This window comes from Delphinapterus leucas, chromosome 3, assembly GCF_059928025.1.
Source record: "Delphinapterus leucas isolate spDelLeu-1000000601 "Yukka" chromosome 3, BTC_Dleu_Yukka2, whole genome shotgun sequence".
In the NCBI taxonomy this organism is placed as follows: domain Eukaryota; kingdom Metazoa; phylum Chordata; class Mammalia; order Artiodactyla; family Monodontidae; genus Delphinapterus; species Delphinapterus leucas.
In genome coordinates, this window is record NC_143131.1 from 31,206,678 (window position 1) to 31,232,961 (window position 26,284).

A 26,284-nucleotide genomic window follows, 5' to 3' on the forward strand; every position below is an offset into this window, starting at 1 on the left:
TCCAAGGATTTTAAACTCCCACCAGTGAGCATCCTCTTCACAGTGAATCCCACCCCTGGTTCTTCCCTCTTCATCCCCAAGAGAAGACAGTGCCCTATGTACATTTCTGCCCATATCTGAATTTCCCACTTCTTTATTGAGAGTTTTTCTGTAATGAACCAAGGTTCTGGGTGCAAGGTCGAGAACCTCTGCTGTAGGCAGACTGCTGTAAACTGTGTCCAAGTTTGGCTTAAAACCCTTTTCTTTGTTCCTCCGAAAAAGAACAAATCGCCTTTTTACTGAGTTTTGGCAGGAATAATAGGTGGTAAAATCCTGCTTGCTAGACACATTCAGGGCAAGGACAAAGACGCGGAGTAGAAGTTGAGGTGTTAGTTTCCTTAATTATACAGTGGGAGTCAAAGATTTTTAAATGGATGTCTTTAGCAGTGGCGCACACTATTTCATTGTTTAGATGGTAATACAGATTTTGTATTTTAGCTGCAAGACTGGTGCCAGACCTCCTGGGGTCAAGTACCCACTCTGCCATTTGCTGGGGAGCCTTGAGCAAGTCACTTAACCTTTCTGTTCCTCCATTTCTCATCAATAAAATGGAGATAACAGAACCCACCTCTTAGAGTAAGGAATAAATGGGTTAATACGTGTACAGGATGTTGAATTGTTCTTGGCACATAATGAGAGATCAGTAACGGTTGCCTATTGATTTTTTTTTTTTTTTTTTTTGCGGTACGCGGGCCTCTCACTGTTGTGGCCTCTCCCGTTGCGGAGCACAGGCTCCGGACGCTCAGGCTCAGCGGCCATGGCTCACGGGCCCAGCCGCTCCACGTCATGTGGGATCTTCCCAGACCGGGGCACGAACCCGTGTCCCCTGCATCGGCAGGCGGACTCTCAACCACTGCGCCCCCAGGGAAGCCCGCCTGTTGATGTTTTCATTCTCTACCCAGATGAGCACTGAATGAGGTTTGGAGGACCTAGCTTTTGGTCTTGGATTTACTTGGACTTCTCTAGCTAGAATTGTCTCTCTTTTAAAATGACAGGTTAGATTAGGTGGTTTCTAAGATCCCTTCTAACTTAAGTGAAATGAAGGAGACAGTGAAGAGGAATCTTGGCAGGGACTGCTGTTTACTAACTCTTCCCACCGAGGGAAGACCGCGGCTTCAACAAGGGCTGGAGACAGAGACTGACCAGTTTTATCCCCCAAGGTTTCGTTCTTTCCCAGGTGGTGGCAAAATAAGATTGTATCTGGTTGTGGATTTTGTGGGTGGCTGGCTGGCTGGCGAGATGATGGGTCACTTAAAATTGTGCTGTGCACTTCTTTATTTTTTAGTGACTAATGAGGCAAATTTATTCCAATTTATTGAGCCCCTATAATGCATAAAGCCCTGTTCAGACTTGGGCGGCGTGGCCTTGAACAGAACAGAGAAAGTCATCCTTGTGAAGCTTCCATTCTGGTGGGGAAGGCAGACAATCAACAAGGAATTAAATGTGATAAAAGGAGGTGAAAATGCGAGGAGGAAGAATTTAAAGCAGAGTGCTTAGGTGGAGTGTGGCGGGTCGGGGGCTCTTTTCAGATGGAATGGTCAAAGAGAAGGCCTTCCTGAGGAAGTGACACTTGAGCACAGACCTGAAGGAGTGAAGGAGTGAGCCGTGTAGATATGTAAGGAAAGAACATTCTAGAACTAAGGACCAACAAGTGCCTTTGGAGGAAAGTCACACATGCTACTTTGTAATCAGAAAATAAATCGATAAATGTTATTTATTTTTTAAAATAGACCAACTTTATTAATGTGTGAGGTTTTCTTTCCTCTCGGTTTGGGAGCCAGTGAGGGGGGAGGCAAGGAGGACCGTGGTAGGAGCTGAGATAGCTGGGGCATGCTCTCTAAGCCAGGGCAAAAGCTCTGTTTCCATTTTTTTTCCTGAGTAAGATGGGAAGCCATTGGAGTGTTTTGAGCAGGAATGAAATGATCTGACTCACCTTTGAAGTCTCCTTCTGGTGCTGTGCTGGGAAAAGGCTGCTGGAGACTAGGGTGGTAACATTTGAGGAAGTAAGAAGTGATCCGATTTCAGACACAGTTTTAAAGCCGACCTAACAGGATTTGGTAACAGATTGGATGTGGGATATGAGGAAACAGTCAAGTACGACTCCCAGGGTTTTGGCTACAGCAACTGGATTGGTGAAGTTCCCACTTCCTAAGATGGGGAAGACTTTAGGGAAGGAGCAGATTGAGAGGAGAAATCAAGCGTTTGGTTTTAGGCATAAATTTGAGATGCTTATCACATAGCCCAGTGGGCGTGTTGGCTGTGTTGAAAATGCAAGTCTAGGATTCAGGGGAGGGGATGGGGCTGAAGATGTAGCTGTGAGAAGGGGAAAAAAAAACAAAAACCCTCAAACATCAATAAAATTTGTCTATTTTTCAAAGTAAATAACACTGATTCATTTTCTGATTACAAAGTACTGCATGTGTCTTTCTTCCAAATTCTGAAAAGTTATCTCTGATCCTACCATCATTGGTGACTGTAGTTAACATTTGGATTATTTTCTTCCAGCCTTCCAACCCCCAACCCCCTTTCTTTCTGTGTGTGTTTGTGTGTAAATATGAGTTTGTGTGTTTTAAGTAAATTGAGATTATAATGCATTTTATATATTTTGTTTTGTTTTCACTATACAACATATCCTGAGTATTTTTTCATGTCACAAAATGTTATTAAAAAGCTTTTTAATAGCTGCTATTAGCATTGTGTTCCATAGATTGGATGAAGGTTAACCTATTAAAGTAATCAGGGGAGGGGCTTTTGTAACTGTCACTACAATGAATATCTTAATGCATATCTCTAATTATTTTTCTAAAAGTGGAATTACTGAGCCAAAGAGCTAAATGTGTAATACCCTGAACACTTTTTTTTTTAAAAAGATCAGTTCACTCAAAAAAAAAATCAGGTCTTCTGAAAGGCTGCATAAAATTAAATATCCACTTTTAGTGTATGGGGGGACCTGCTTTATGATAGTTCATCAATTCTGGGCATTATAATAGGATTTGTTTTTCATTTGATGGCAGAAAAGCAATAATTTTATTTTGCATTTCTTGCTCCATTTTTATTATGTCTGTATTTTGGAAAGTATCTTTATGTTCTTTGCCCATTTTTTTTTAATACTCTTTATATAATAAGACCACTAACTCTGTTGGAAACATGTATTCTCAGTTTTCTGATACCTCTTTAATTCTGCGTGTGTTCTGTTTTGCTTTAACATGGTAGAGTTTTTAAAAATGTATGTAGCAGGGGACTTCCCTTGTGGTCCAGTGGTTAAGACTCTGCGCTTCCAATGCAGGGGGCCAGGTTTGATCCCTGGTCAGGGAACCAAGATCCCACACGCTGCAGCTAAGCCCGCGTGTTGCAACTACTGAGCCTGCGTGCTGTAGAGCCTGCACGCCGCAACTAGAGGAGCCCACGTGCCTCAATGAAGACCCAGCACAACCAAAATAAATAAATAAAAATTTTAAAAAAATTTATGTAGTAAATTATCAGTGTTCCCTTTATGTTTTACTTTATGTTTAGAAACTCCTTACCTATCCCAAGATGCAATGAATAATTATTCATTTTTGCATTTGGAAGTTTTTAACATGTAGAATTTATTTGGATATTTTATTTGAGCTGGAGAAGTAAATTTTTTCCAGTTGTGGTAGCCATATTATTTTTTAATAATCCATGATCTCCCCCACTGATTTTGAGTGGTACCTTTATGATATGTTGTTTGTTTATATATATTGTGCTGTTTGGTTTTGCTTCTTGCTATTGTGAATAGGGCTTGTTTTTCCCTATTTCCAGCCAGCTATTGCTGGCACATAGACAAGCTAAGGAGTTTGTTTTCCAGTCATTTTACACAGTTAGTTCTCTTACTGTGTATTTCCAGTAGTTTTTCAGATGATTCTCTTGGATTTTCCAGGTAGAAAGTCTTATATGCCAAGATGATAATTTTGTTTTTTGTCTCTAATAGTGAGTGACCCTAATTGCACCATTCTGAATTTCCAGCACAATGTGAAATGAAGTATTGACAGCAGGGATCCTTGTCTGATTCCTCATTTGATAGTGACCATCATTTGTTTTCTAGATGTCTCTACCTTAGTTGGAAGATGTCCCAGTCTTGTCCACCTAGACTTAAGGTATGTTTTTATTGAAGACAAAAGATTTTTTTTAAAATGAAAATTCATGATTGCTCACTGAATGAAGAAAGGATCTTAATATGTTGAATTGAAGGAACTAAGCGATAAGACTATTCCTGTCTACTCCATCTGGTATTGATGGCTAGATTTTGAATTTCTCCTTCTGTTACAGCGATAGCGTCATGCTGAAAAGTGACTGCTTTCCGGAATTTTTCCAGCTCAACTACCTCCAACACCTATCACTCAGTCGGTGCTATGACATAATACCTGAAACTTTACTGTAAGTAGTTTTGTTTTCTAAAGCAAGCAGAGGGCAGGGACCAAAAGAGATGTCACTTGGTGGTAAAATCCATTAACAGCAGATGTTTAAAACTTACTTAAACATCAAATTAGTGTACCACACACTGGTTAGGAAAGACTAGCCAAATAGAAAAAACGAGGCAAAATTTTTTGCTTAAAATGTCTAGTAAAGTTGAGTGGATTGAGGTAGTTTACTAAACATTTATTTAGCTGTGAGCGAGTTTAAATATTAGAATACTGTACTACTACTTGTGGAGAACTTACAAAAGCGGGAGAAGATAGCCTTTACTCCCAGGAAGCTCAGATTATATGACGGGGTAGGCAGACCCAGTGTGTGTGCGTGTGTGCGTGCGTGCATGCGTGTGTGTGTGTGTGTGTTTCCGAAACTTTTCAAGTCTACTAGAGTTGATTCCAAAAACCTTCATCTGAGCTTAGAGGAAAAATTCTGTAATCTTCTAGTGGCATCTGTCCTGGATGGTCAAGGAATGGAAAAAATAAACAATTTAAGTAGTAAGTATTGTAAGAGTGATTGATGCTCTCTTTGAAAAGGGGGGAGATTGAGATCCAGAAGAGTAAAGTAACTTACCCAAAGCCGAATAGTGAATTACTGGCTGAGCTGGGTCTGCATTCCAGGTCTCCTGGACACGTGCAAAGTAGTCTGTATCTAATCTGGTAGCTGTTACAGGGATTAATTTTGTACCTGCTCAGCAACTTCCACAAAATCAAGGCAGTGCCAACAAAAACAGAATTGGGTCCATCTTCCTTTTAAGAAGTGCTATATCCAAGTCATCCTGGAAATAACATCATCTCTGTAGTTTTAAGAAGTTTTCCTATATTTCAAAGGGCTGGAAAATTCTTCCTTGGTTCAAATATAACTGTATAGCAGTTTTATTAAAAACCTCAAGAAGTCAGTATCTTGGATTTGGCCTGGTGCCCTTCTTTCGCATTCCAACCAGTATGCCCTGAATTAGGCTGCTGACCTCATTTAAGCTCACTATCCATATGAAGGTAATCAAGCTTCTGGTTCCTACCAAAGAAAGGTGGTGAATTTGAGCACAGAATTTATGTAGTCCTCAAGTTACTGGTTTGCATCTTGTAAGTTAGTTTCAAGAATTAATGAATATAGCAGCAATGTTTACAGTAGCCAAGACATGGAAGCAACTTAAATGTCCATCAACAGATGAATGGATAAAGAAGATGTGATATATATATATACCATGTACATACAATGGAATATTACTCAGCCGTAAAAATAAGTGAAATAATGCCATTTGCAGCAACATGGATAGACCTAAAGATTATCATACTAAGTAAAGTAAATCAGACAGAAAAAGGAAAATAACATGTGATATCACTTATATGTGGAATCTAAAAAGATACAAGTGAACTTATCTACAGAACAGAAATAGATTCACAGACATTGAAAACAAATCTATGGTTATCAAAGGGGAAAGGGCAGCAGGGGGGAGAGATAAATTAGGAGTTTGGGATTAACAGATACACACCACTATATATAAAATAGATAGACAACAAGGACCTATATTCAGTATCTTGGAATATAGCACAGGGAACTATATATCTTGTAATAACCTATAATGGAAAAGAATCTGAAAAAGAATATATGTATACATATATATAACTGAGTCACTTTGCTCTACACCAATATAACATTGTAAATCAACTATACTTCAATTTTTAAAAAATAATTTTTTTTAAAAAAGGAATTAATGAATAAGATACTTCAGCTACATAGAGTTAACTAGTAGAATTAGGGAATCTGGTAATTACGTTTTTTAATAAATCACTGTAATTAATCTTGGGGCTCAGGGTCTGAGCGGGTGTCTCATTTGGGAAAGCACTGCCTAAAAGGAATGCTAGTATTTAGTTTCAGGGCTCTCAGATGTTGGGGTCTCAGTTCATATGCATGGAACTCTTATTAAAATCTCCTGCCACTTGAATTTTCTAGCATCCAGAACTCCTAGGAGCCTGCAGTGTCCACCCAAAAAGACTTCTCTGTCAACCATTCTTTCCCGTCCTTGCCATCTAGGCTTCAGCTTCATTGCCTGTGCAGCGCCCTGGAGTGCAGTGATCATTCTTTTTTGGTTGCTTTTCTGAAGAGAATCTATCCACGTGTCTTACTTTTGTTCTTTCTCTCCAGAGAGAAAGAAGCTAAGCAGAGAATACCCAAGTGCTTTCTCTTGAGCAGAGGCTAAGGGGAGGCTGTGAGCCTTCACATATTTTTATCCAGTGGGATGATAACGCTTTCATAGTAATATCTGCAGCAGTGTGAATTGATGGTTCAGAGCATGGGCCTGAAGCCACAGCCCTAGGTGTGAACCCTCACAGCACTGTTGTAACTGATTTGTCTAGATATTGTCTCGAAATAAGGGAAACAGGGGCATCAGGAGTTTAGTGACAAGCCAGACCACCAGAATAGAGTGAGGACAGGCAGAAGAAAGATGCTGTCCTTGAACTTTAAGGTAAAAGAGTATGTTTCTTAAGACATTACGTAGATAGTATACTGGTTTACCTTGTGAATCCATTAAGATGAGTTTGCTGGTACCCTATCCTTAAAAGTTTCTCCAGGTAGAATGTCTTGCCCTCCAATTTCAGTCATTCTGGCGGCTGAGGTCCGTGAAATGCATAGTAAGAATTCTAGGATCCTCAACAATAATTTCCAGAAAGTCATTTGTGCTAAAGAATTTTCATTTCTTATCTCAGAAGTGGGAAAATAAAATTTGAATGTGTTTCTTCTGTAATGATAATGCTTTAAAATACTTGGGAAACTGTAGGTTTTTTTGTCTGCAGGACCTATACCCTCATTGTATTTATTCCCTTACTCCTTAATTGATCTGATTTCCTTATATCCAAAAGTCCTTCTAATTATTGTGTATTTCTCATTCAAATAAGAAATCTAAGCTGGAGATAGTAAAGTGATCTGAGATTAGGAGAGACTAAATAATCACTTCTGTAGGAGAATTTGTAGTTGAGGAATTTAAGATTTTATAAGGAAAATGGGATTATGTAGATGAGGTAAGCAGTGAACCTGTGAAAGGATTTATAAATACCTTTTGTTTACTAACTAGAGACACTTTAAGACATCAGTGTCATTTTATACTTCTTAAGTTAGAAATCATGGCTCTTAAACTAGTCATACCTATTTACTCTCCCTTCGTTGGCTTTTCAGTCTCTTACCTTGTAGTTTCAAAGAGATACTTGCATATGTGTCCTGCTGTGTTGTAGGTGATACACATACAAGAGGCTTGTTGTTGTTGTTGTTTTTATTTTTTTGTTCTCCTTAAAATTTTAGAGACTTTCTGGTTTTTCGACTTGGGAATGATCATTCGTCCACCATCCCATCTTACACCGCTCACTTCTTACTCACATGGAAACACCTGAGTGTCTTCTAAGTGTCTGGTGTGATTTCCTTCCTCAGCAAGCTCTTTTGAAGTGCTGTTGCAAGAACATTTCCTCTTCTATCATCTGCCATTCCTCGTCACTCCCACCTGTAGTTTCTTCTTTTAAATACTATCCACTGCAGAATGTCTTACAATTTGGCTAATCTGGAGATCGCAGAAACCGAATTCTCATGGCTATGACAAAGTTCTCATCCTCAGATTTCACATAAGAGGGATTTAAGTTGGGGACAGGATTGATATCATCTTCAGTGATAATAAGTATAAACACCTATGTATACTGACCTTTCTTTACACTCCTGTTTCTTTTTTTTCAAAATAAGTTTACTTTTTTATTTTTGGCTGCATTGGGTCTTCATTGCTGCACGTGGGTTTTCTCTAGTTGCGGCAAGCGGGCGCTACTCTTCGTTGCGGTGCGCGGGCTTCTCATTGCGGTGGCTTCTCTTGTTGCAGAGCACGGGCTCCAGGCGCACAGACCTCAGTAGTTGTGGCTCACGGGCTCAGGAGTTGTGGCTCATGGGCTCTAGAGCACAGGCTCAGTAGTTGTGGTGCACTGGCTTACTTGCTCCGCGGCATGTGGGATCTTCCCTGACCAGGGCTCGAACCTGCATCTCCTGCCTTGGCAGGCGGATTCCTAACTACTGTGCCACCCATGCACTCCTGTTTCTGTTCCAGAGATTAGCTTACTTTACAAACAACAACAGTTTGTTCTTGCTGACTTTCTTTTCAGTCTGTTGTGACCTCTGGATCTTAGCGCCCCCTTAGGAACACCAAGCATATTTATTTTACTTGGATAGTACTTTTATTTTCTAAATTACCCTTCCTCTTGTTTTCAGCTAATGTATGTAAACACCTATGGGGTTTAAAACACTTTCTTGAATGTAGAATAAATACGCTTAGAGGGGGAGTGGGAAGAGTGGGAGAGTAGGTTTAGTAATGAAGGGCCTAAGGCCAACAGAGTGTTTTGAGTTCTGTAAACATGAGGGAGCTGGGGCTTCCCTGGTGGCGCAGTGGTTGAGAGTCCGCCTGCCGATGCAGGGGACACAGGTTCGTGCCCCGGTCCGGGAAGATCCCACATGCCGCAAAGCAGCTGGGCCCGTGAGCCATGGCCACTGAGCCTGCGTGTCCGGAGCCTGTGCTCCGCAACGGGAGAGGGAGGCCCACGTCCAAAAAAAAAAAAAAAACATGAGGGTGGTATCAAAGATTTTTGAGCATGGGAAGGACATAGTCTGAGCTAGGCTTTACGAAGATGCCTTGGTCATTGGTATATACACTAAGCTGAAAGGAAGAAAGACTGGAGGCACGGTGACAATTATTATCAGGAAGGTTTATTTTTTTAAGTAATTATTGGCAATATGAAAATATAAAGGATGCTTCTAATTCTAGGTTATTGATGTGCTCATCGATCTGCAGTGGGATTTTGTTGAAACTCCAAACTAAATATTCCCTTTCCTGAGACTTTGTACTGTGTGTCCCAACCTGGAGCACATACAGATCAGAGAGATGAATTTCTAAGCACACAGACCTGGGTTAAAAAAAAAGAATCATTACCAAAGAGTATTTACTTTGGGAAAACAGGCTCCCTTTTTTGTGGAACAGAATTTCACTCTTGACAGAGATGTGTTTCACTTAATGTGAAATACCTAAGAAGAGGACTGCGATACATGTGACAGAAAAAAAAAAAAATGGTAATATGTAGAGAAGTAAGATGTCTATTGTCTCTATCTGCACCCAACACATAACCTTAAAATATCGTCATGAAGTCACTGTTAGGTTTCATCACATGTAATGGACTTGTTGAGTATTAACCATTGTTTAGAAGTTATCGGCTCTGCTCACATCTCCTTTTGAGAGGGCGAGCCTAGTTCAAATAAAGGTCAAGTCCATATCCTTAAGTTGCATGTAGCCTTTGGTGACTCCATCTGATGCCACAGTAAAACATTTACTTTTACCACCACTAGCTTGCTGGCTTCTCCTCACAACACAGTGACACTTTTTAGTCTAAACCAAGAATGGAGAAAGGAAGAAAATATGGTTGGACTTTAAATAAACCTTGGAGTTTTCCAGTTATTAGAAATTCAACAAAATGCACTTGTGTGTTTCCTTACGCTGTGTTGCCCAAGCTATGGACTGTGCTTTGTGGTTTGATTTACCTTTACAATTTTCTCAAATCACTGATTGCAAATTATGTCTTCAGTTTGCATTTTATAAAATATAATACAAATTGTAAAAAGTGGGTCATGTTACTCTAGGGGAACAGTTACCATAGATACTGCTACTCTGAAAGTCTCTCTCTTCCTTTCCAGTGAACTCGGAGAAATTCCCACACTAAAAACACTACAAGTCTTTGGAATCGTGCCAGACAGTACCCTTCAACTATTAAAGGAAGCCCTTCCTCATCTACAAATTAATTGTTCCCCTTTCACCACCATCGCTAGGCCAACCACTGGCAACAAAAAGAACCAAGAGATATGGGGCATCAGATGCCGACTGACACTGCAGAAGCCCAGTTGTCTATGAAGTATCTATTGCAGGATGGTGTCTCCTCTTTTCTTTGAACAGGGAAAGCAGGCAGGAAGCCCAATTGTGGAGAGCTCAGCTATTTTTATTCTTGGTTTTCTCTTGCCTTCCTTCTACAAGTATATTAGAGAACCGTTGGAGAGAAAACTATGAAGTGTTGCTTTTGAAAAATGACTAGGAAAGCTTTTATCACTGCTATATCCTTAAGAGCCTAAGCTGTATGCCTTTTGAAATTTTAGGAGAGTGAGCCTATAATTTCAAGATACCTTAAAGAGCAAAATTTGAGCCACCTCTTCCAAGTGCCCTTCTTATTAAATCTATTTAGAATCAAGCTTAAAAATCACCACCAGCAAATCATTTTCATAGCCTATATGGCAACTGAACTTTCTTCTATTTAATTTCTCAGTACTGCTTTATAAGACGTAGGTTGCAAAAAATAATAAGCTATTTGTATTGTAAGCTGAACAGAATGAGAATCATAGATTTGCGGCAGTCTGCTGAGGATAGAAAGAAAAATACACATTTCAACTTTGCCTTTAGATTTGCAATTAGGTATATGGAAACAAATAGCCCCGGGTCATTCACCTTAAAACCTAAATAAAAAAACAACCGGCCAACCAGAGGTATAGAATTGGTTAGAATTTACAGGCTCAAGAGGCAATTTTCTATGACAGGTTAACCTGGGGCATCCTCTAATGCACATTAATGAAGTCTCCTTTATGTACTGTGTTCCCAGCATTCTAAATTAGCTGAGGAAATTTAATTGTGGACTTCTGACTTTATGATCAAATTATGTTAACATAGGTTCTTTAGCTTTTAAAGTGACTTGCTTTGTTTTAGAAAGGTGGTAGGAACCAGTCAGTCTCTAATTCTTAAAATGGTTGGAATGCTGAACTGAGGTTACCTGTTGTTTTCCTTTATCACTGAGGTTCTTGAAGTTATTTTTATATTACTCTGGAATCAAGTATTTTAAATTATCCTTTTTATTTTAATGGCCTTCCACAATGATTGAAACAACCCATTTTATAAGGTTACTGGACCTAGAGTTCCCTAAGAAGAACCGCATGTTCCTTTCAATACACAGCAGAATCACGTGTATGTTCCACGCAGTTTCAGAGCAGTTAGCACAGCTGGCACCTGCATAAAAGTTAAGGCTCAGGTGTTGAACCTTTTGATGGCATCAGTGATTTTTTTTTTAATGATACATGGAAGCAAAAGGATTAAATTCTACTTTAAAAAACACAAAACACTAATTTCTTATTTAAATCGATGATCTCCCCGTATGTTCCAGATGGAACAAAAAGCCCAAACTCATCATTTCTATTAACATTGCTTTTTCTAAATCAGATTTTTCAAATGTTAGAAACAATGGTATGAAGTGCCCTCATCTGCTCAGACCTAAGGAAGAACATTTTAAAGTAGTGTTATACGGGAAATGATTAGGTTTCAATTCCATAGTAGTTAAAAAGTGCTAAATACTACTTGAAATTATTGTTTACAGATTAGTGACAAGGGCTGGAGGTAGGATCCGGTTGGCCTCTGATTTCCGGATGCCCTCAAACATACAGTACTTCCAAACTCAAGTCCAGCCGTAAGCTACTTTGCTAACATGTCAGAGTAATCTGTATTTTTGTACGGGATTTCTACTTTTATAGACTTGTTTTAAAATAAAACACATTTTTATAAAAATGAATACTTCAGCTAAGTTGTATTCCTTTTTTCTTTCTCTTTCTTAAGTACTCTGGTTAAAATGAACATTTGGTATGGTGTGGGATTTGTCTCAGCCCTCTGAATAAGGCACTTTAAAACAAGCCCTAGGGTTTCCCTGGTGGCACAGTGGTTAAGAATCTGCCTGCCAATGCAGGGTACACAGGTTCGAGTCCTGGTCCGGGAAGATACCACATGCCACGGAGCAACTAAGCCCGTGTGTCACAACTACTGAGCCTGTGCTCTAGAGCCCGCGAGCCGCAATTACTGAGCCCACGCACCTAGAGCCCATGCTCCGCAACAGGAGAAGCCACCGCGACGAGAAGCCCACACACCGCAACGAAGGGTAGCCCCCGCTCGCCACAACTAGAGAAAGCCCGCGCACAGCAAAGAAGACCCAACACAGCCAAAAAACTAAAAAAGAAAACCAAAAGAGTTCCGGTTTTTAAAAAAAATGAAAAAATAAGCCCTAACATGGTCCCTTTTTGCCCCATCTACTTCATGTGTTGTCAAATTAAAATGTTTATAATCCTTTGACAAGGGGCTGAATATACAGGCTTGTTATGGTTAAAGTGCCTCTCAAAGTATTAACATGTTTATAAAACATTTGAGATTTAAGTGATAAATATGATAAATACTATCAATAAAAGGTAGCAGCACTTTTTAAATACAGACTTGATCAGCTTATACTGTGTATTTTACTCTCATTAGGAAACTATTTGAATAGTTCACCCTATACCCAGAGATCTTCTAAGAATTAATTCCTTTTGAATTCGTCCCTTCAAATGGTAGAACGGTGATTCTTCCTAATTATTACCCAGTTTTGCTTCTTTTTTGATATTATCAGTACTGTTTCCTTTTATTTATTTATTTATTTTTTGCGGTGCGCGGGCCTCTCACTGCTGTGGCCTCTCCCGTTGCGGAGCACAGGCTCTGGACGCGCAGGCTCAGCGGCCATGGCTCACGTGCCCAGCCGCTCTGCGGCATGTGGGATCTTCCCGGACTGGGGCACGAACCCGCGTCCCCTGCATTGGCAGGCGGACTCTCAACCACTGCGCCACCAGGGAAGCCCCACTGTGTTTCCTTTTTTGTTTTTAATTATAAAAAATGTCAAATGCAAAAGGTAGAGAAGATGATGAACCTCATTATCCACTTTCAAAGGTCATTAACTCATGGCCAATCTCATTTCATCCATCATCTCATCCATCTATCATCTCCCCCGCCCCACACGTACCACACACAGGCTCACAGATTATTTTGATGCAAAACCCAGAACTCTGACTTCATAAGTAGTTCAGTATCTACCTCTAAAAGATATCCTCCTGAATTAATTCTGAAAAATTAAATATCAAGATGGTGTTGAAAGTTCCCTAGCTGTTGGAAGTGTTTTCTTACACGGGTTTGTTTTGATCAGGCTCCAAACATGGTTCATACATTGCATTTGGTTGACATTGACATTTCCTTAAGTCTCTTAATCTTAGAGTTCCCCTTCTTTATTATCCTTACAATTTATTTACTGAAGAAACTAGGTTGTTTGTCCAGTGTTCCACATTCTGGATTTTGCAGATGTGATCAATCCCTGGAATAATGTTTAACATGTTAATCTGTCCCCTATTTCCATAAACTGGTAGTTAGATCTAGCAGCAAAAAGCTCCTAACCAAGAGTGATTTTGCTACCCGAGAGACATCTGGTAATATCTGAAAACAGTTTTGGTTGTCACAAGTAGAGAGGCGCTACTGGCATCTAGCAGTTGTATACCAAGGATGCTGCTAACCATCCTACAATATCTAGGACAGCTCCCCACAATAAAGAATTATCTGATCCAAAACCTCAAGTGTCAGTGTTGAGAGACCCTGATCTAGAGGCTTTGCCTATCAATGCTTTTTGTTTTAGCAAGGAGATACTTGATAGGTAGTATTAGTCTTCCTTCAAGAGGCACATAACATCTGGCTGTCATTCTTTTTATGATATTAACATCTGCCTATGGCCCTTGATTTTTCTCCTATACCCTAGCCGCAAGTTCCCAAGATATTATGTAAAGTCTGGCCAAATGCAAAATTTTTATTTCTGGGTAATGTGACTTATGTCCCTTCTATCATGGTGAACTCAATTACAATCCAACATTGACTAACGATGTACAATGTAAAGGATGGGGGAGGTACAGAGCATGAGGAAAGGCACTAAGTAGTCCAGGAATACTAGGAAGAAACACCTTTCCACTGGATACCCTAACCTTGGAATAAACAAAAAGGCAACCTTCTCTCTCCCATCCCCACCTGGCCAAATGTCCCAGGAAGTCAAAAAGCTCTCTTCACCAAGAGGTTAGCTCCTTACAATACAGGTTGAAGCCCTAAAGCCTATACTAAACTTATTTTATGGATTTGTTTTAATATTTATTTAGTGTTAGTGAATCTATCAAAATGCTGATATTTTGGTATTCCTTAAGCCAAATATCAAAATATCTACCATGCACATTTGAGCATTAAGATCACTATATTTTAAGGTCTTCAGATGGCAGGGGCTGTGATTGATGAGACAGTAAGGCAGGCTTTTTCCATAGCCATACATTTTTAAATGAATAGGCACACTGGGATGTATCCTATCCCAACCATTACCATGCATTTATATTGTCTTTTAAACAAAAACTGGCCATAGTCATTTACATTGGCTTTTTAAAAAATTTTATTTTTTATACAGCAGGTTCTTATTGGTTATCTATTTTATACATATTGGTGTATATTACATTGGCTTTTGAAATGCATTTTTACTCAAAACTATTTACTCATGTAAAGTGGATAATCCACAACCCATTTAAAAGACTAGTGGAAATACTTAAAAGATTAATATTGGGCTGGCCAAAAGGTTTGTTTGGTTTTTTCCATAAGATGGCTCTAGTAGCACTTAGTTGTCTTTAACATCATTTGAAACAATTTTGTTAGATTGTATGCAAGCTGTTATATTACCATGTATTTAAAAAAAGACATCAAAATTGGTGAATTTTTGTGTAGCCATTTTTATATTGAAGATGGAAGAATTGTTATAAAGCAGAAATTAACACCATTGTAAAGCAATTATACTCTAATAAAGATGTAAAAAAAAATAAAAATAAATAAAAGTCCCTTCAAACCACACACACACAAAAAAAGACGGAAGAAAAAAAGCAGTATTTTTGGCACATTAGGCTTTATTATTTCAAGAAAGGTAAAAACGCAACTGAAACGCAAAAAAACATTTGCACAGTGTATGGAGAAGGTACTGTGACTGATCGAATGTGTCAAAAGTGTTTTGCGAAGTTTCATGCTGGAGATTTCTCACTGGACGATGCTCCATGGTCGGGTAGACCAAGACCAGTTGAAGGTGACAGCAATCAAATCAAGACATTAATTGAAAACAATGAATGTTATACGACGCGAGAGATAGCTGACATACTCAAAATATCCAAATCAAGTGTTGAAAATCATTTGCACCAGCTTGCTTATGTTTATCGCTTTGACGTTTGGGTTCCACATAAGTGATAAAAAACCTTCTAGACCCTATTTCCGCATGCAATTCTCTACAGAAATGTAATGAAAACATTCCGTTTTTAAAACAAATTGTGACAGGTGATGAAAAGTGGATACTGTACAATAATATGGAACGGAAGAGATCGTGGGGGAAACGAACCACCGACAACCACACCAAAGGCCGGTCTTCATCCAAAGGTGATGTGTAAATGGTGGGATTGGAAGGGAGTCCTCTATGATGAGCTCCTTCCGGCAAACCAAATGATTAATTCCAACAAGTACTGCTCCCAATTAGACCAACTGAAAGCAGCACTCGAAAAGCATCCAGAATTAGTCAAAAGAAAATGCATAATCTTCCATCAGAATAACACAAGACTGCATGTCTCTTTGATGACCAGGCAAAAACTGTTACAGCTTGGCTGGGAAGTTCTGATTCACCTGCTGTATTCACCAGACATTGCACCTGTGGATTTCCATTTATTTCAGTCTTTACAAAATTCTCTTAATGGAAAAAATTTCCATTCCTGGAAGACTGTAAAAGGCACCTGGAACAGTTCTTTGCTCAAAAAGATAAAAAGTTTCGGGAAGATGGAATTATGAAGTTGCCTGAAAATGGCAGAAGGTAGTGGAACAAAAGGATGAACACCTTGTTCAATAAAGTTCTTGGTGAAAATGAAAAATGTGTCTTTTATTTTTACTTAAAAACCGAAGGCACTTTTTGGCCAACCTAATAGAATGATTTTGTGAAGAATCATTTCATCAATAAATAATATTTTGGACTTCCCTGGTGGCACAGTGGTTAAGAATCCACCTGCCAATGCAGGGGACACAGGTTCGAGCCCTGGTCCAGGAAGATCCCACATGCCGTGGAGCAACTAAGCCCGTGTGTCACAACTACTGAGCCTAAGCTCTAGAGCCTGCAAGTCACAACTACTGAGCCCGCACGCCTAGAGCCCATGTTCCGCAACAAGAGAAGCCACCACAATGAGAAGCCCGTGCACTGCAACTAAGACCCAATACAGCCAAAAATAAAATAAATTTTTTAAAAAAGACATTAAAAAAAAGATGTTTTGAAGAAAAGATCTGAGGCAGGAGGAAATAGCTATGTAACAAAGCTTAATTACCAAAGGTATTTTAAATAGATTATTTTCTTGTGAAAGCCAAGAAGAACCAGTCTCGTATGGTGAAAACCTGACAAATCATTCAAGCTCTCTTCAATCGTTTAAAGAAAATAAGAGTAGGGAAGAAAAAAGTTGCAGTTGGGAGAGATACATTTAAAAAAATGGTTTGAGGGCTTCCCTGGTGGCGCAGCAGTTAAGAATCCGCCTGCTAATGCAGGGGACACAGGTTCGAGCCCTGGTCCGGGAAGATCCCACATGCCGTGGAGCAGCTAAGCCCGTGCGCCACAACTACTGAGCCTGCGCTCTAGAGCCCACGAGCCACAACTACTGAAGCCCGCGCGCCTAGAGCCCGTGCTCCACAACAAGAGAAGCCACCGCAATGAGAAGCCCGCGCACCGCAACTAGAGAAAGCCCACGCACAGCAACGAAGACCCAACGCAGCCAAAAATAAATAATTTTTTTTTAATTAAAAAAAAAAATTAAAAAAAACGGTTTGTAAAAACCTGTTTCTCAAATACTGTCCTACTTACTTCAACTATCCATACATCACCCCCCAACACACACACACAGACTCCCTAAGAATGTTGTTTCAGCAGAGTAAAACCATTATTTATTATCATAATAGGCAATTTCTTCTCTAGCTATGCCAGTTTTCAAGTATTCATTGGGAGAAGGTACAAATCAGAACTCATAATCCCTACTCCCTGTGAACTCACAATCTACTGGTATAAAAAGCTGTTTAATGTTCAGATAGATCTCTTCAACAGTCTTCTCAGGATCCCAAGTTTTGAAAAATTTTTTTAACTGTTGATGTTTGATTTTTTAAAACGGGAGAACAAAATTATTTATAAGCCATGCCTTTGCTATCCTATAAAATATTCAAATTAACACTTAAAACATTCTTTTCTATTTTTTCCTTTTAGCTCCTTGGTTAGTCAGTAATTTTCCAAAAATTTTATCATAAAATAAAGCCCATGACAAAAAAAAATACTCTTTATACCTTCCTTCATGTAGAAAACTTATATAAGCCTTCTTATTGACTTACAGTACACTAATCCTTCATGGTTATTTTTTAATTTTTATTTTATTTATTTATTTTTTTTGCGGTACGCGGGCCTCTCACTGTTGTGGCCTCTCCCGTTGTGGAGCACAGGCTCTGGACACGCAGGCCCAGCAGCCATGGCTCACGGGCCCAGCCGCTCCACGGCACGTGGGATCCTCCCGGACCGGGGCATGAACCCGTGTCCCCTGCATTGGCAGGCGGACTCTCAACCACTGTGCCACCAGGGAAGCCCCTTCATGGTTATTTTTAATGTTAACAAGAATAAACTACATTTGAAATAAACAATTCCTCTTTCTAGTTCAGCAGTTCATGTAATATGATTTGATTTACTAGGGCCATGAATATAAATACATATGGAGCATCAAAAATATTAACTCAAAATTGTCTGAAGAGTCTACATTTAGCAGGAAGCACTGTGTCACGTTAGCAGTGAATGAAGTCAAAGCACACAGAGTAATACATAGTAGTGGGGAAAAAACTCTTGAAATATAACATTTTTGGGAAATCTGGTTTTCCAATAATGACCCATAAGAGCTAAAGAAATGAACTAAAAAAGAAAAGATAACAATGGTTTAATTTTATTCACATGTAGTTGCCATGAAAAGGTTAACTCATTCATAAAAACATTTTTGCTATTCAAACATCCTTTGCCTCTCATCATCTCTTACAAATAAATCCCCACCACAGAGCAGAAATGTTAGAAGTTATATCACAAAGGAAGCACATTAAGTATTTTTAAAACCTTTAAAATATGGCTTATGAACAATTTTACATAGCAGGTTACCTATTAATATGTTACATATTAAACAGATCTCTGGTGCCATTTTGGAAAATTGGATTTCCTTGATATTAAAGATGGAGTTGGCATTTTTGTCAAAAAGGTATTTTAAACCTGTTAGTGAGTTTCTATAGTGTGGAATTTCACTTCTTTCTAAAGTGGCATCTTAAGTATATCATTTTTAAATCAAACAAGAAATTAGATCCATCTCTGGGAAAACACCAAGTTTTATTGTATGCATCACGTAAACTCCTTGCTATTAGTGTCTATGCAGATACTCTTAACTAAGGAAAAAAAAACCAGATTCTTGTTCTGGATATACAACAAAACCTAGATTATCTTTGTATAGTAACATTTATATAAAAATTTTGACAAGAACATGATAAATGCTGCCAGAACTAAGAGCACTCGATTTGATTATAATACATCCTAGCTTTCACAGAATTTACTTCTGAGCTCACTAGACTCAAGTTCTATACGATAGAGTCTGTTTACTTTACCAATGTATATCTAGCACCTGACACAGTACATGGCACTGAGTGGGTATTCAATAAATATTTCAGTGATTGAAGAAAAGCTTTTAACAGCAAGTGAAAAAAAAAAAAAACAACTTTGAATAACTGGAGTGAGAATACCAATTGTCTCATGATGCAGCAAGAGGTACTTTCTGTGATAATTCTAGGATTACTTATAAGTAGATCAGGAATTAGGTAAAGAAACTGTCATAACGGGAAAAAAAGAAAAGCCATAACATTTTATCCTCCAAAGCTAATGTGTAAAATTTGGAATATGAGTTAGGTGAAAACTACCATGATAATAAGTAAGGCAATTCCAAAACTAAAGTGTTTTGCATATTTATTAAATAATCCATTTTCTTTCTGACAATACTCCTACACTAGATGAAAATATCTTTTTAAGGTTTTACCAGACTCCTAATAGAATATGTCTAATTAGTTCATCCTTTTAGTCTTTGAATCCATGTTAGATAGTTGTAAATAAGGAAGAACTTTATTAGACACTCAAATCATTAAAAAAAAAATTACCTAAGACCTAAAATAGTTATTGGATAATTAATACATTTGAAACGGTGTCATGATTTTGTCCATTTGAAACGGTGTCATGATTTTGTCCAGATATATTTCACCCAGCATTGTCAAAATTAACCTGACAGTCAATTAAATGAAAACATCTCTAAATAATTTCAAAAATGATTGTTTGAATTTTTTAAACCAATAGTCATAACAATATCATTGTGTTCTGAAATTAGAAAACTCTTAGCATATAAAAAACACATTTACCTACTTCAATTAGGTCAATGTCAGGATTTATCAAAATTCTCCATCACCAAATCTTTTAAAAAATCTTGAATTTTAGGTACTATAAAAAAATACTAATCAAATGAGATGTGTCTGACCAATTCCACAAAATCAGGAGGAAAAGGAAGGAAAAAAAGCTTGTACAGTTAAATTTCAAACCTTAAACATTTAATCTTTTATTGGAGCCTACCTCTCTAAATTTAAAGATATCAGCACTCCTGGAAACCAACTGTAAGCAATATAGAAATTTCACTGGTACGAATTCTAATCAATTTAGTCCATCCATTTTCTTACACAGTGAATATCTTTTCCATCAGAATCCAACAGAAGAATAATACAAATCTCACTTTCTTGATCACCTTTGAGCCCAAGGCCAACCAGTCTCAACAATAACCAAAAAATGTAGCCTTATGACTGGCAGTCTGTTTCCACAGTAAAACTATTTTTTCCAGTAATCAAAATTGTCATCTGAGGAAATCCTTCACTGTTCTAGAAGCACAGTTCGAAGCTCATCTTCTTTATTGATCAACATTGAAGCAATTGCTCCGTCATTAAACTCAAAGGAAGTTCCTCCATCTACAACCATGCAGGCATCCCAACAACGAGAACGAACACAAACCCTAAGCAGAAAGAAACATCTCATTAAATAGCAACACTTTTCTTAACCCTAAATTACAGGTTCTTTACAACACTTTATTGTCATCTAAATTGGCAGAGAGATCATTTGGCCTTGATTTTAAAAATCAAGTTGCTCTTTGATATGAGAGAATTAGTGACTATGTGAATACATGGGTACATTATCAAAAAAATCTCAAAACTTCAATGTTCAGGAGAGCTCCATTCACCCAAACATTTATCAGTGAACAAGTTCAGATGGAATTCATAGGCTTTTGAATGTTGAGTTATTACCATTACAAGTATTTTAAGTAGCGAGCAAGAAGGTAACTGTTTTCATGTAAAATTTTTATTTACGTACAACATACAGAAAAGGCACAAATTATTAGGGTACAGCTCAATGAACACACTTGCGTAATCAACACCCAAATTAGGAACTGAATGTTACCCAGCTCCCCAGAAGCTCCCTCACTGCTCTTACTCCCAACTCCCAGTCTCTACCCCCGGCCCCTCCTTCCCAAGCATATCCACTACCCTAATTTCAATCACCGTAGTAGTAATAGTTTTGTCTAGTCTTGAACTTTATATAAATGGAAGAACACAATGGGTATGCCCATGTCTGGCTTCTTCTGCTCAATAGCATGTTTGTGAAATCATCCATGTTATTAACTGTAGCAGCCGTGTGTTCATTTTCATTGCTGTCTGAAAACACTTGCATTGTACAAAAATACCCAAATTTAAGTATCTCTTCTACTATTCATGGACATTTGGGTTTTTACCTATTGGGAATAGTGCTACTATGAATATTCTTGAGCATGTCTTTTGGTGCACACATTTCTGGTCAGTGTATACATTTCTGCTGGATATATATCTTGGAGCAGAATTACTGGGTCACTGCATGCGCTGTATTCAGCTTTGGTAGGTAACTGCCAAACAAGTTTCCAAACTATTCCTAATGTTAGTACATAAAGGTCCCACTTGCTCCACCTTATCAACAACTGGTATTTTAGCTATTCTGGTGTGTGTGGTATCATATTATGTAGTTTTAATTTATATTTCTCAGATGAATAATAAGGTCAAGGATATTTTTCCATATACTTATCAGCCATTTGGATATTCTCTTTTGTGAAATGCCTGTCCATGACTTTTGGCCATTTTTCTACTGGGCTGCCTGTCTTTTTCTTATTGACTTGTAGGAATTTTTAAAATATATTCTGGATATGAGTCCATTGCTAGACTATCTCACTCTGTGGCTTGCCTTTTTGTTTTCTTAATGGTGCCTTGATTAACAAAAGTTCTTAACTCTAATGTAGTTCAATTTATCAATCTTGTTGCTAAGAAATATTTTCCAACCACCGAAGTCATAAAGCTATTCTCCTACTTATATGAGCAAACATTTAAATGAATCTTTACAGTTTCACCCAAACTGAGTATAGATTCGTTGATTAATCAAAATTAACTCTCAAATGATAAAGTGATTTTTAAGTATGACGAGTTTCCTTTTTTGTGTCTTTCCTGGAAAAATTCAGTTGTGTATTTTCAAAAAACTATATGCACACTATAAGCAGCAATTTGTAATTAAACTGTTCTTTGCTTGCCATGAGATAGATGACAGTTTTTCAGAATTATAGTAGGTTTCCTTGTTAGTTTGGAAAATTGGGCAACCTTTACAAAATAAGAAATTACAAACATTTCTGTATATCCTCTTCCCCTCAAAAAACAATCCAAGGCAAATTTAATAGATGTGGGGAGGGGGGGATTCACTTTCAGGGAAAAGCTGAAAGCAATGAATCCTACTCTGAAGTTATATTAGACTTTGTATGACTTTGTATGAATGCAGGTCCTGCTTTTATGCCACAGCATGTGAAAAAAAAGTTGCTTTCCAGTCAGCTTCTTTTGAAGTGATAATTTGATCTTACTGTGTCTTACTAGAGTAAACAAAGCCCACATCACCCAATTAAATAACTATGTTCTCCTTTCTATTAACTTAAACTTTAGTTTCTCTAAAATGGAACCCTAAGTGTTAGACAAAATATTACTTTAGCCAGGTTAGCATGACACCTCTTTAGTTCTACAGGTTCTACTTTCCCTGCTAGATCAAGTTTGAAGGAGTGAATTTAATGAAATTGAACACTTTTAAAGCCAACTGTGCTTTATAATTACAAGGGAGGAAAACAGCCACAAGACAACTTTGGAAGCTTACTTGGAGGTGAAACAACGCTGACGACTGCTTGAAAAAACTCTGTTTGCTATTGGTTCTCGAATACTGAAAAGTATTTTTGGTTCTTCTGGACTGTAGAGCAGCGATTCATTATATTCATTTGTTACTATAAAGAAAAAAAAACAAATATTAGCACATTCGATGAAAGACAGTCACTTCTGAGAAGTGCAAAATGAAAATGGATGCCATCCCCAATTTACAAGCACAGTTCTATTCCAAAGGTCTGGTTGGCAGCAAGTTTCTTGGAACTCACAACACATTCCATTAAAAAAAGAAACCAACAAAAAAACGCTTATAAATGAGGAGTATGTTCCAAGATTAGCCCACAGAAGCCTACATCACCCACAATATAGCAGAAATAGGTACATTTGGCTGGGGTCGGGGGGGTACCTATAAAGCTAGTAATCAAACAAAAAAAAGAGAAACTAGCTTGAGGCACTCGAAAATGGACCTTAAATTGCCATAATCTCTTGCTAATAAGTTCCTTTACAAAATACCACGCCAAAGAGTTCATAAGTATAAGTTAATAGTCTTGATATAAAATTCAGTCTCAAACAATGGCAGGCAATATGCTTTCTCTAATGAAACTGCTATTACTCAAGATATTTCTAGAAGTCTTTCGGATCTGCTTTCTCTCTAACCAAGAGGCACACAAGAGTTGGCATGCAGAGCACAAACTGGTTAAAAACAACTGTACAAAGAAACTGGGCTTGAAAGAACATTTAGTTGAGCACCACATTAAAAGACATTGCAAGAGTATTAGATAATCTACCTTATATACCAAAATTTCATTTGAATTAAATGAAGTGTCTGTAACAGTTACTGCACCATTGTCATTCACTATTGCTTCTGAAGATAGTCAAATCTTCAAAGGAATAATATTCATCCAGTAAAGCAGTATGTTTATTAAAAGAAAAATCAATCACTGTATTTTATATATACCCTTAATTTGTATACCTGATATAAATTTCAGTTGTTTTATACACGTTATGCTTTAAGTTAAATTATATAATGAAGAATCAATTACTATAAATGCCTAATTTTCCTTTCTTTGATGCAGATTTAACAGTAATTCTAGCTCAAAGCCATGATTAAAATTATCTTTTAGGTCTCAAATTGAGAGAGGCAGAAAACAGTCCATTTTAGAGGGTTGAAAGTAACCGCAGAGATTTAGTCCTGTTTACAAACTATATTTTAAAGACAAACTATCTCCCCAACAAAGAAAGTCTTACGAGAATCCAAAATATATAAATAAAATGAACTCACACTGTTAATATACTCTATCGTGTATTGCTAAATCATTTCAAAAGCGACCAGTAAGAACATGTCTGTTCTGATAACTCTCAAACTCAAATGTTTATGGATGACAGTTGCAGCATAGGTAAATAGATGCAACTATAAACAAGTTTGGATTTTTTGTTGTTTTTCTAAAAATACTTTTGAAAATGATCCTAGCAGATGAGTAGACTTCAGTGTGTTAAAATTTCATATGCAAATCAAATGAATGTGGTTTTCAGTTTACGAATTTAAATATTAAAAAAAAATAAAATTTAACAAATAAATTTGAAAAATTCCTATGCCCCAGCAATCTACGTCCACTCTCTCATTCCACAGTTGAGGAAGCAGAGGAGCAAAGAAACAGTCTTGCCCATCGTTTCACAGTGAGTGACTGGCTGGTCTGGGATTGGAACCTAGTCTTCAAATTCGCTGATCAGTATCCTTCCTCCAACTGTGCTGGTTCTCTTAAATGAACCCTGAAATAACTGGGCAGGGACATATAGGAGAAGGTTAAAGAGAACATTTTAGTGAATGTGAAGGTAAGCAATCAGAGTTCAGTGAATTCCTTCTCATTTAGAGGATATTAATGGCACACTGAGTTTAGGTGTGCGTTTCCTAATTTCCAGATGTGTATTTTTCTACATTTTCCTATCCCCCAGGACATGTTTGCAGTCACACTGTTTTGACACAGAGGTTATATTTCCATGGTTGACAAAAATCATAATATAAAATTCCAGCTTTAAACTTTTTATTGTTTAAAATATATTTTAAGGGGTATTATATTAAGAGCATGTTTGAGTCAAAAAAGCACTATGCTTTGCTTAATTAGACGAGTACACTTCACAATAACATCCTCAAAATATGTACAGAACTTAACTGAAAGTGTTAGTAGTTATGATCATTGGTCACTGACCTTTCTCTACAAATTCTCTGTTCAATGGAAGACTTAAATTTCCTTGTCGTTTTGCTATTGAAAAAGGAAAAGGGGAAATATCTTGATTAAATAAAGTATTTTATAATGTACAATACAGCTAACATACAATAAAATATATTTAGCATATTATAATATAACATATAAGAGCTATTTGGTACTCACCAATATTTAGAACATCTTCCACAGCCTGAGGTGCAACCCTGTTAATATTGAATGACCTAGAAACAAACACCATATACATCTTATTTTAGTTCTAAAAACATACAAAAAATGAAAAAGGAATAATCTACTTAATGTACAGAAAACTCTTAGAAATTATCAGGAAAAAAAAAAAATGACCAAAAGACAACAGCCACCTTATACAGTTTTAAAAAGTGGGCAAAGTATATGGGCAAATAGTTCATGGGTCTATATGAAAAAAATGTTCAGTCTTACTCATACTTGAGGAAATACATATTAAAACAAGACTTTTCTCAGATTTTAAAGATTAAAAACTGACAATGTATTGACATGGGTATGAGAAAAGAAGTGTTCTCATATACTAATGGAATTATAGAGATTGCAATTGGAAGGCAATTCTGCTCTATTAAGATTTAAAATGAACATATTCTTCAACCTAGTAGTTTATCCTAAAATATATTTGTACATATAATACACAAAGACAAATACAAGGATATTTACTGAAGCATTATTTATAATAGCAAAACAACTGGGAAGCACATAATAGCAAAACCATAGGAAGCTGGGTAAATAAATTATATTATAGCCACTCAGTAGAATACTATGTAGATATTAGAAAGGCTAAAATACAACTATATGTACTGATAATGGAAAGATGACAATATGTTAAGTTAAAAAACCAAAAGCATTATATGGTATGTATGTGTGCATATATATATAAAACTTACCTGTTTTACTTATATTAAAAAAATATATGCATGTACAGAGTGGTTATATCTGGAGATTAGTACTAGAGATATGAAGTGAAAGAGACAAACTTTTTGTTGTATACTCTGTATTATTTAACATATTTTAAAATGTGTATTTCTTCAAATTATAAAATAGTTTCTGAAGATGAGAAATCTTTTACTAGCAAGATGCCTTGCTTAACCACATAGGAACAAACATTAACACAAACGTGAATAACTTTTTTAAAAATCAATTAATTTATTTATTTTTGGCTGCGTTGGGTCTTCATTGCTGTGCATGGGCTTTCTCTAGTTGCGGCAAGCTGGGCTACTCTTCACTGTGGTGCGCAGGCTTCTCATTGGGGTGGCTTGTCTTTGTTGAGAAGCATGGGCTCTACATGCATGGGCTTCAGTAGTTGTGGCACACAGGCTGAGTAGTTGTGGCG

At 37.4% G+C, this 26,284-nt stretch overlaps 2 protein-coding genes across 5 annotated transcripts in view; one reads left to right on the top strand and one right to left on the bottom strand.

Annotated features, from left to right (window-relative positions):
* Positions 1 to 26,284, top strand: part of SKP2 (S-phase kinase associated protein 2) — a 73,728-nt gene that overhangs the window by 19,962 nt on the left and 27,482 nt on the right. Inside the window, exons 8-10 of one of the 3 annotated variants that reach the window (XM_089908761.1) lie at positions 4,106 to 4,157; positions 4,330 to 4,437; positions 11,895 to 19,310. In XM_089908761.1, the coding sequence (XP_089764887.1) occupies positions 4,106 to 4,157; positions 4,330 to 4,437; positions 11,895 to 11,988 (254 nt within the window). In that variant the 3' untranslated portion in view covers positions 11,989 to 19,310. Of the gene's footprint in view, positions 1 to 4,105; positions 4,158 to 4,329; positions 4,438 to 10,179; positions 19,311 to 26,284 lie in introns of those variants that run through there. The other 2 variants (XM_022599278.2, XM_089908762.1) reach the window with 2 other exon arrangements.
* NADK2 (NAD kinase 2, mitochondrial) overlaps positions 18,351 to 26,284 on the bottom strand; it is a 46,268-nt gene continuing 38,334 nt past the window's right edge. For both annotated transcript variants that reach the window (XM_022599254.3, XM_022599260.3), the window contains 4 exons: positions 25,093 to 25,148; positions 24,910 to 24,963; positions 22,701 to 22,824; positions 18,351 to 20,502 (listed from right to left, as the gene is read on the bottom strand). In XM_022599254.3, coding sequence (XP_022454962.2) covers positions 20,364 to 20,502; positions 22,701 to 22,824; positions 24,910 to 24,963; positions 25,093 to 25,148 — 373 coding nt within the window. In that variant the 3' untranslated portion in view covers positions 18,351 to 20,363. The remainder of the gene's footprint in view (positions 20,503 to 22,700; positions 22,825 to 24,909; positions 24,964 to 25,092; positions 25,149 to 26,284) is intronic.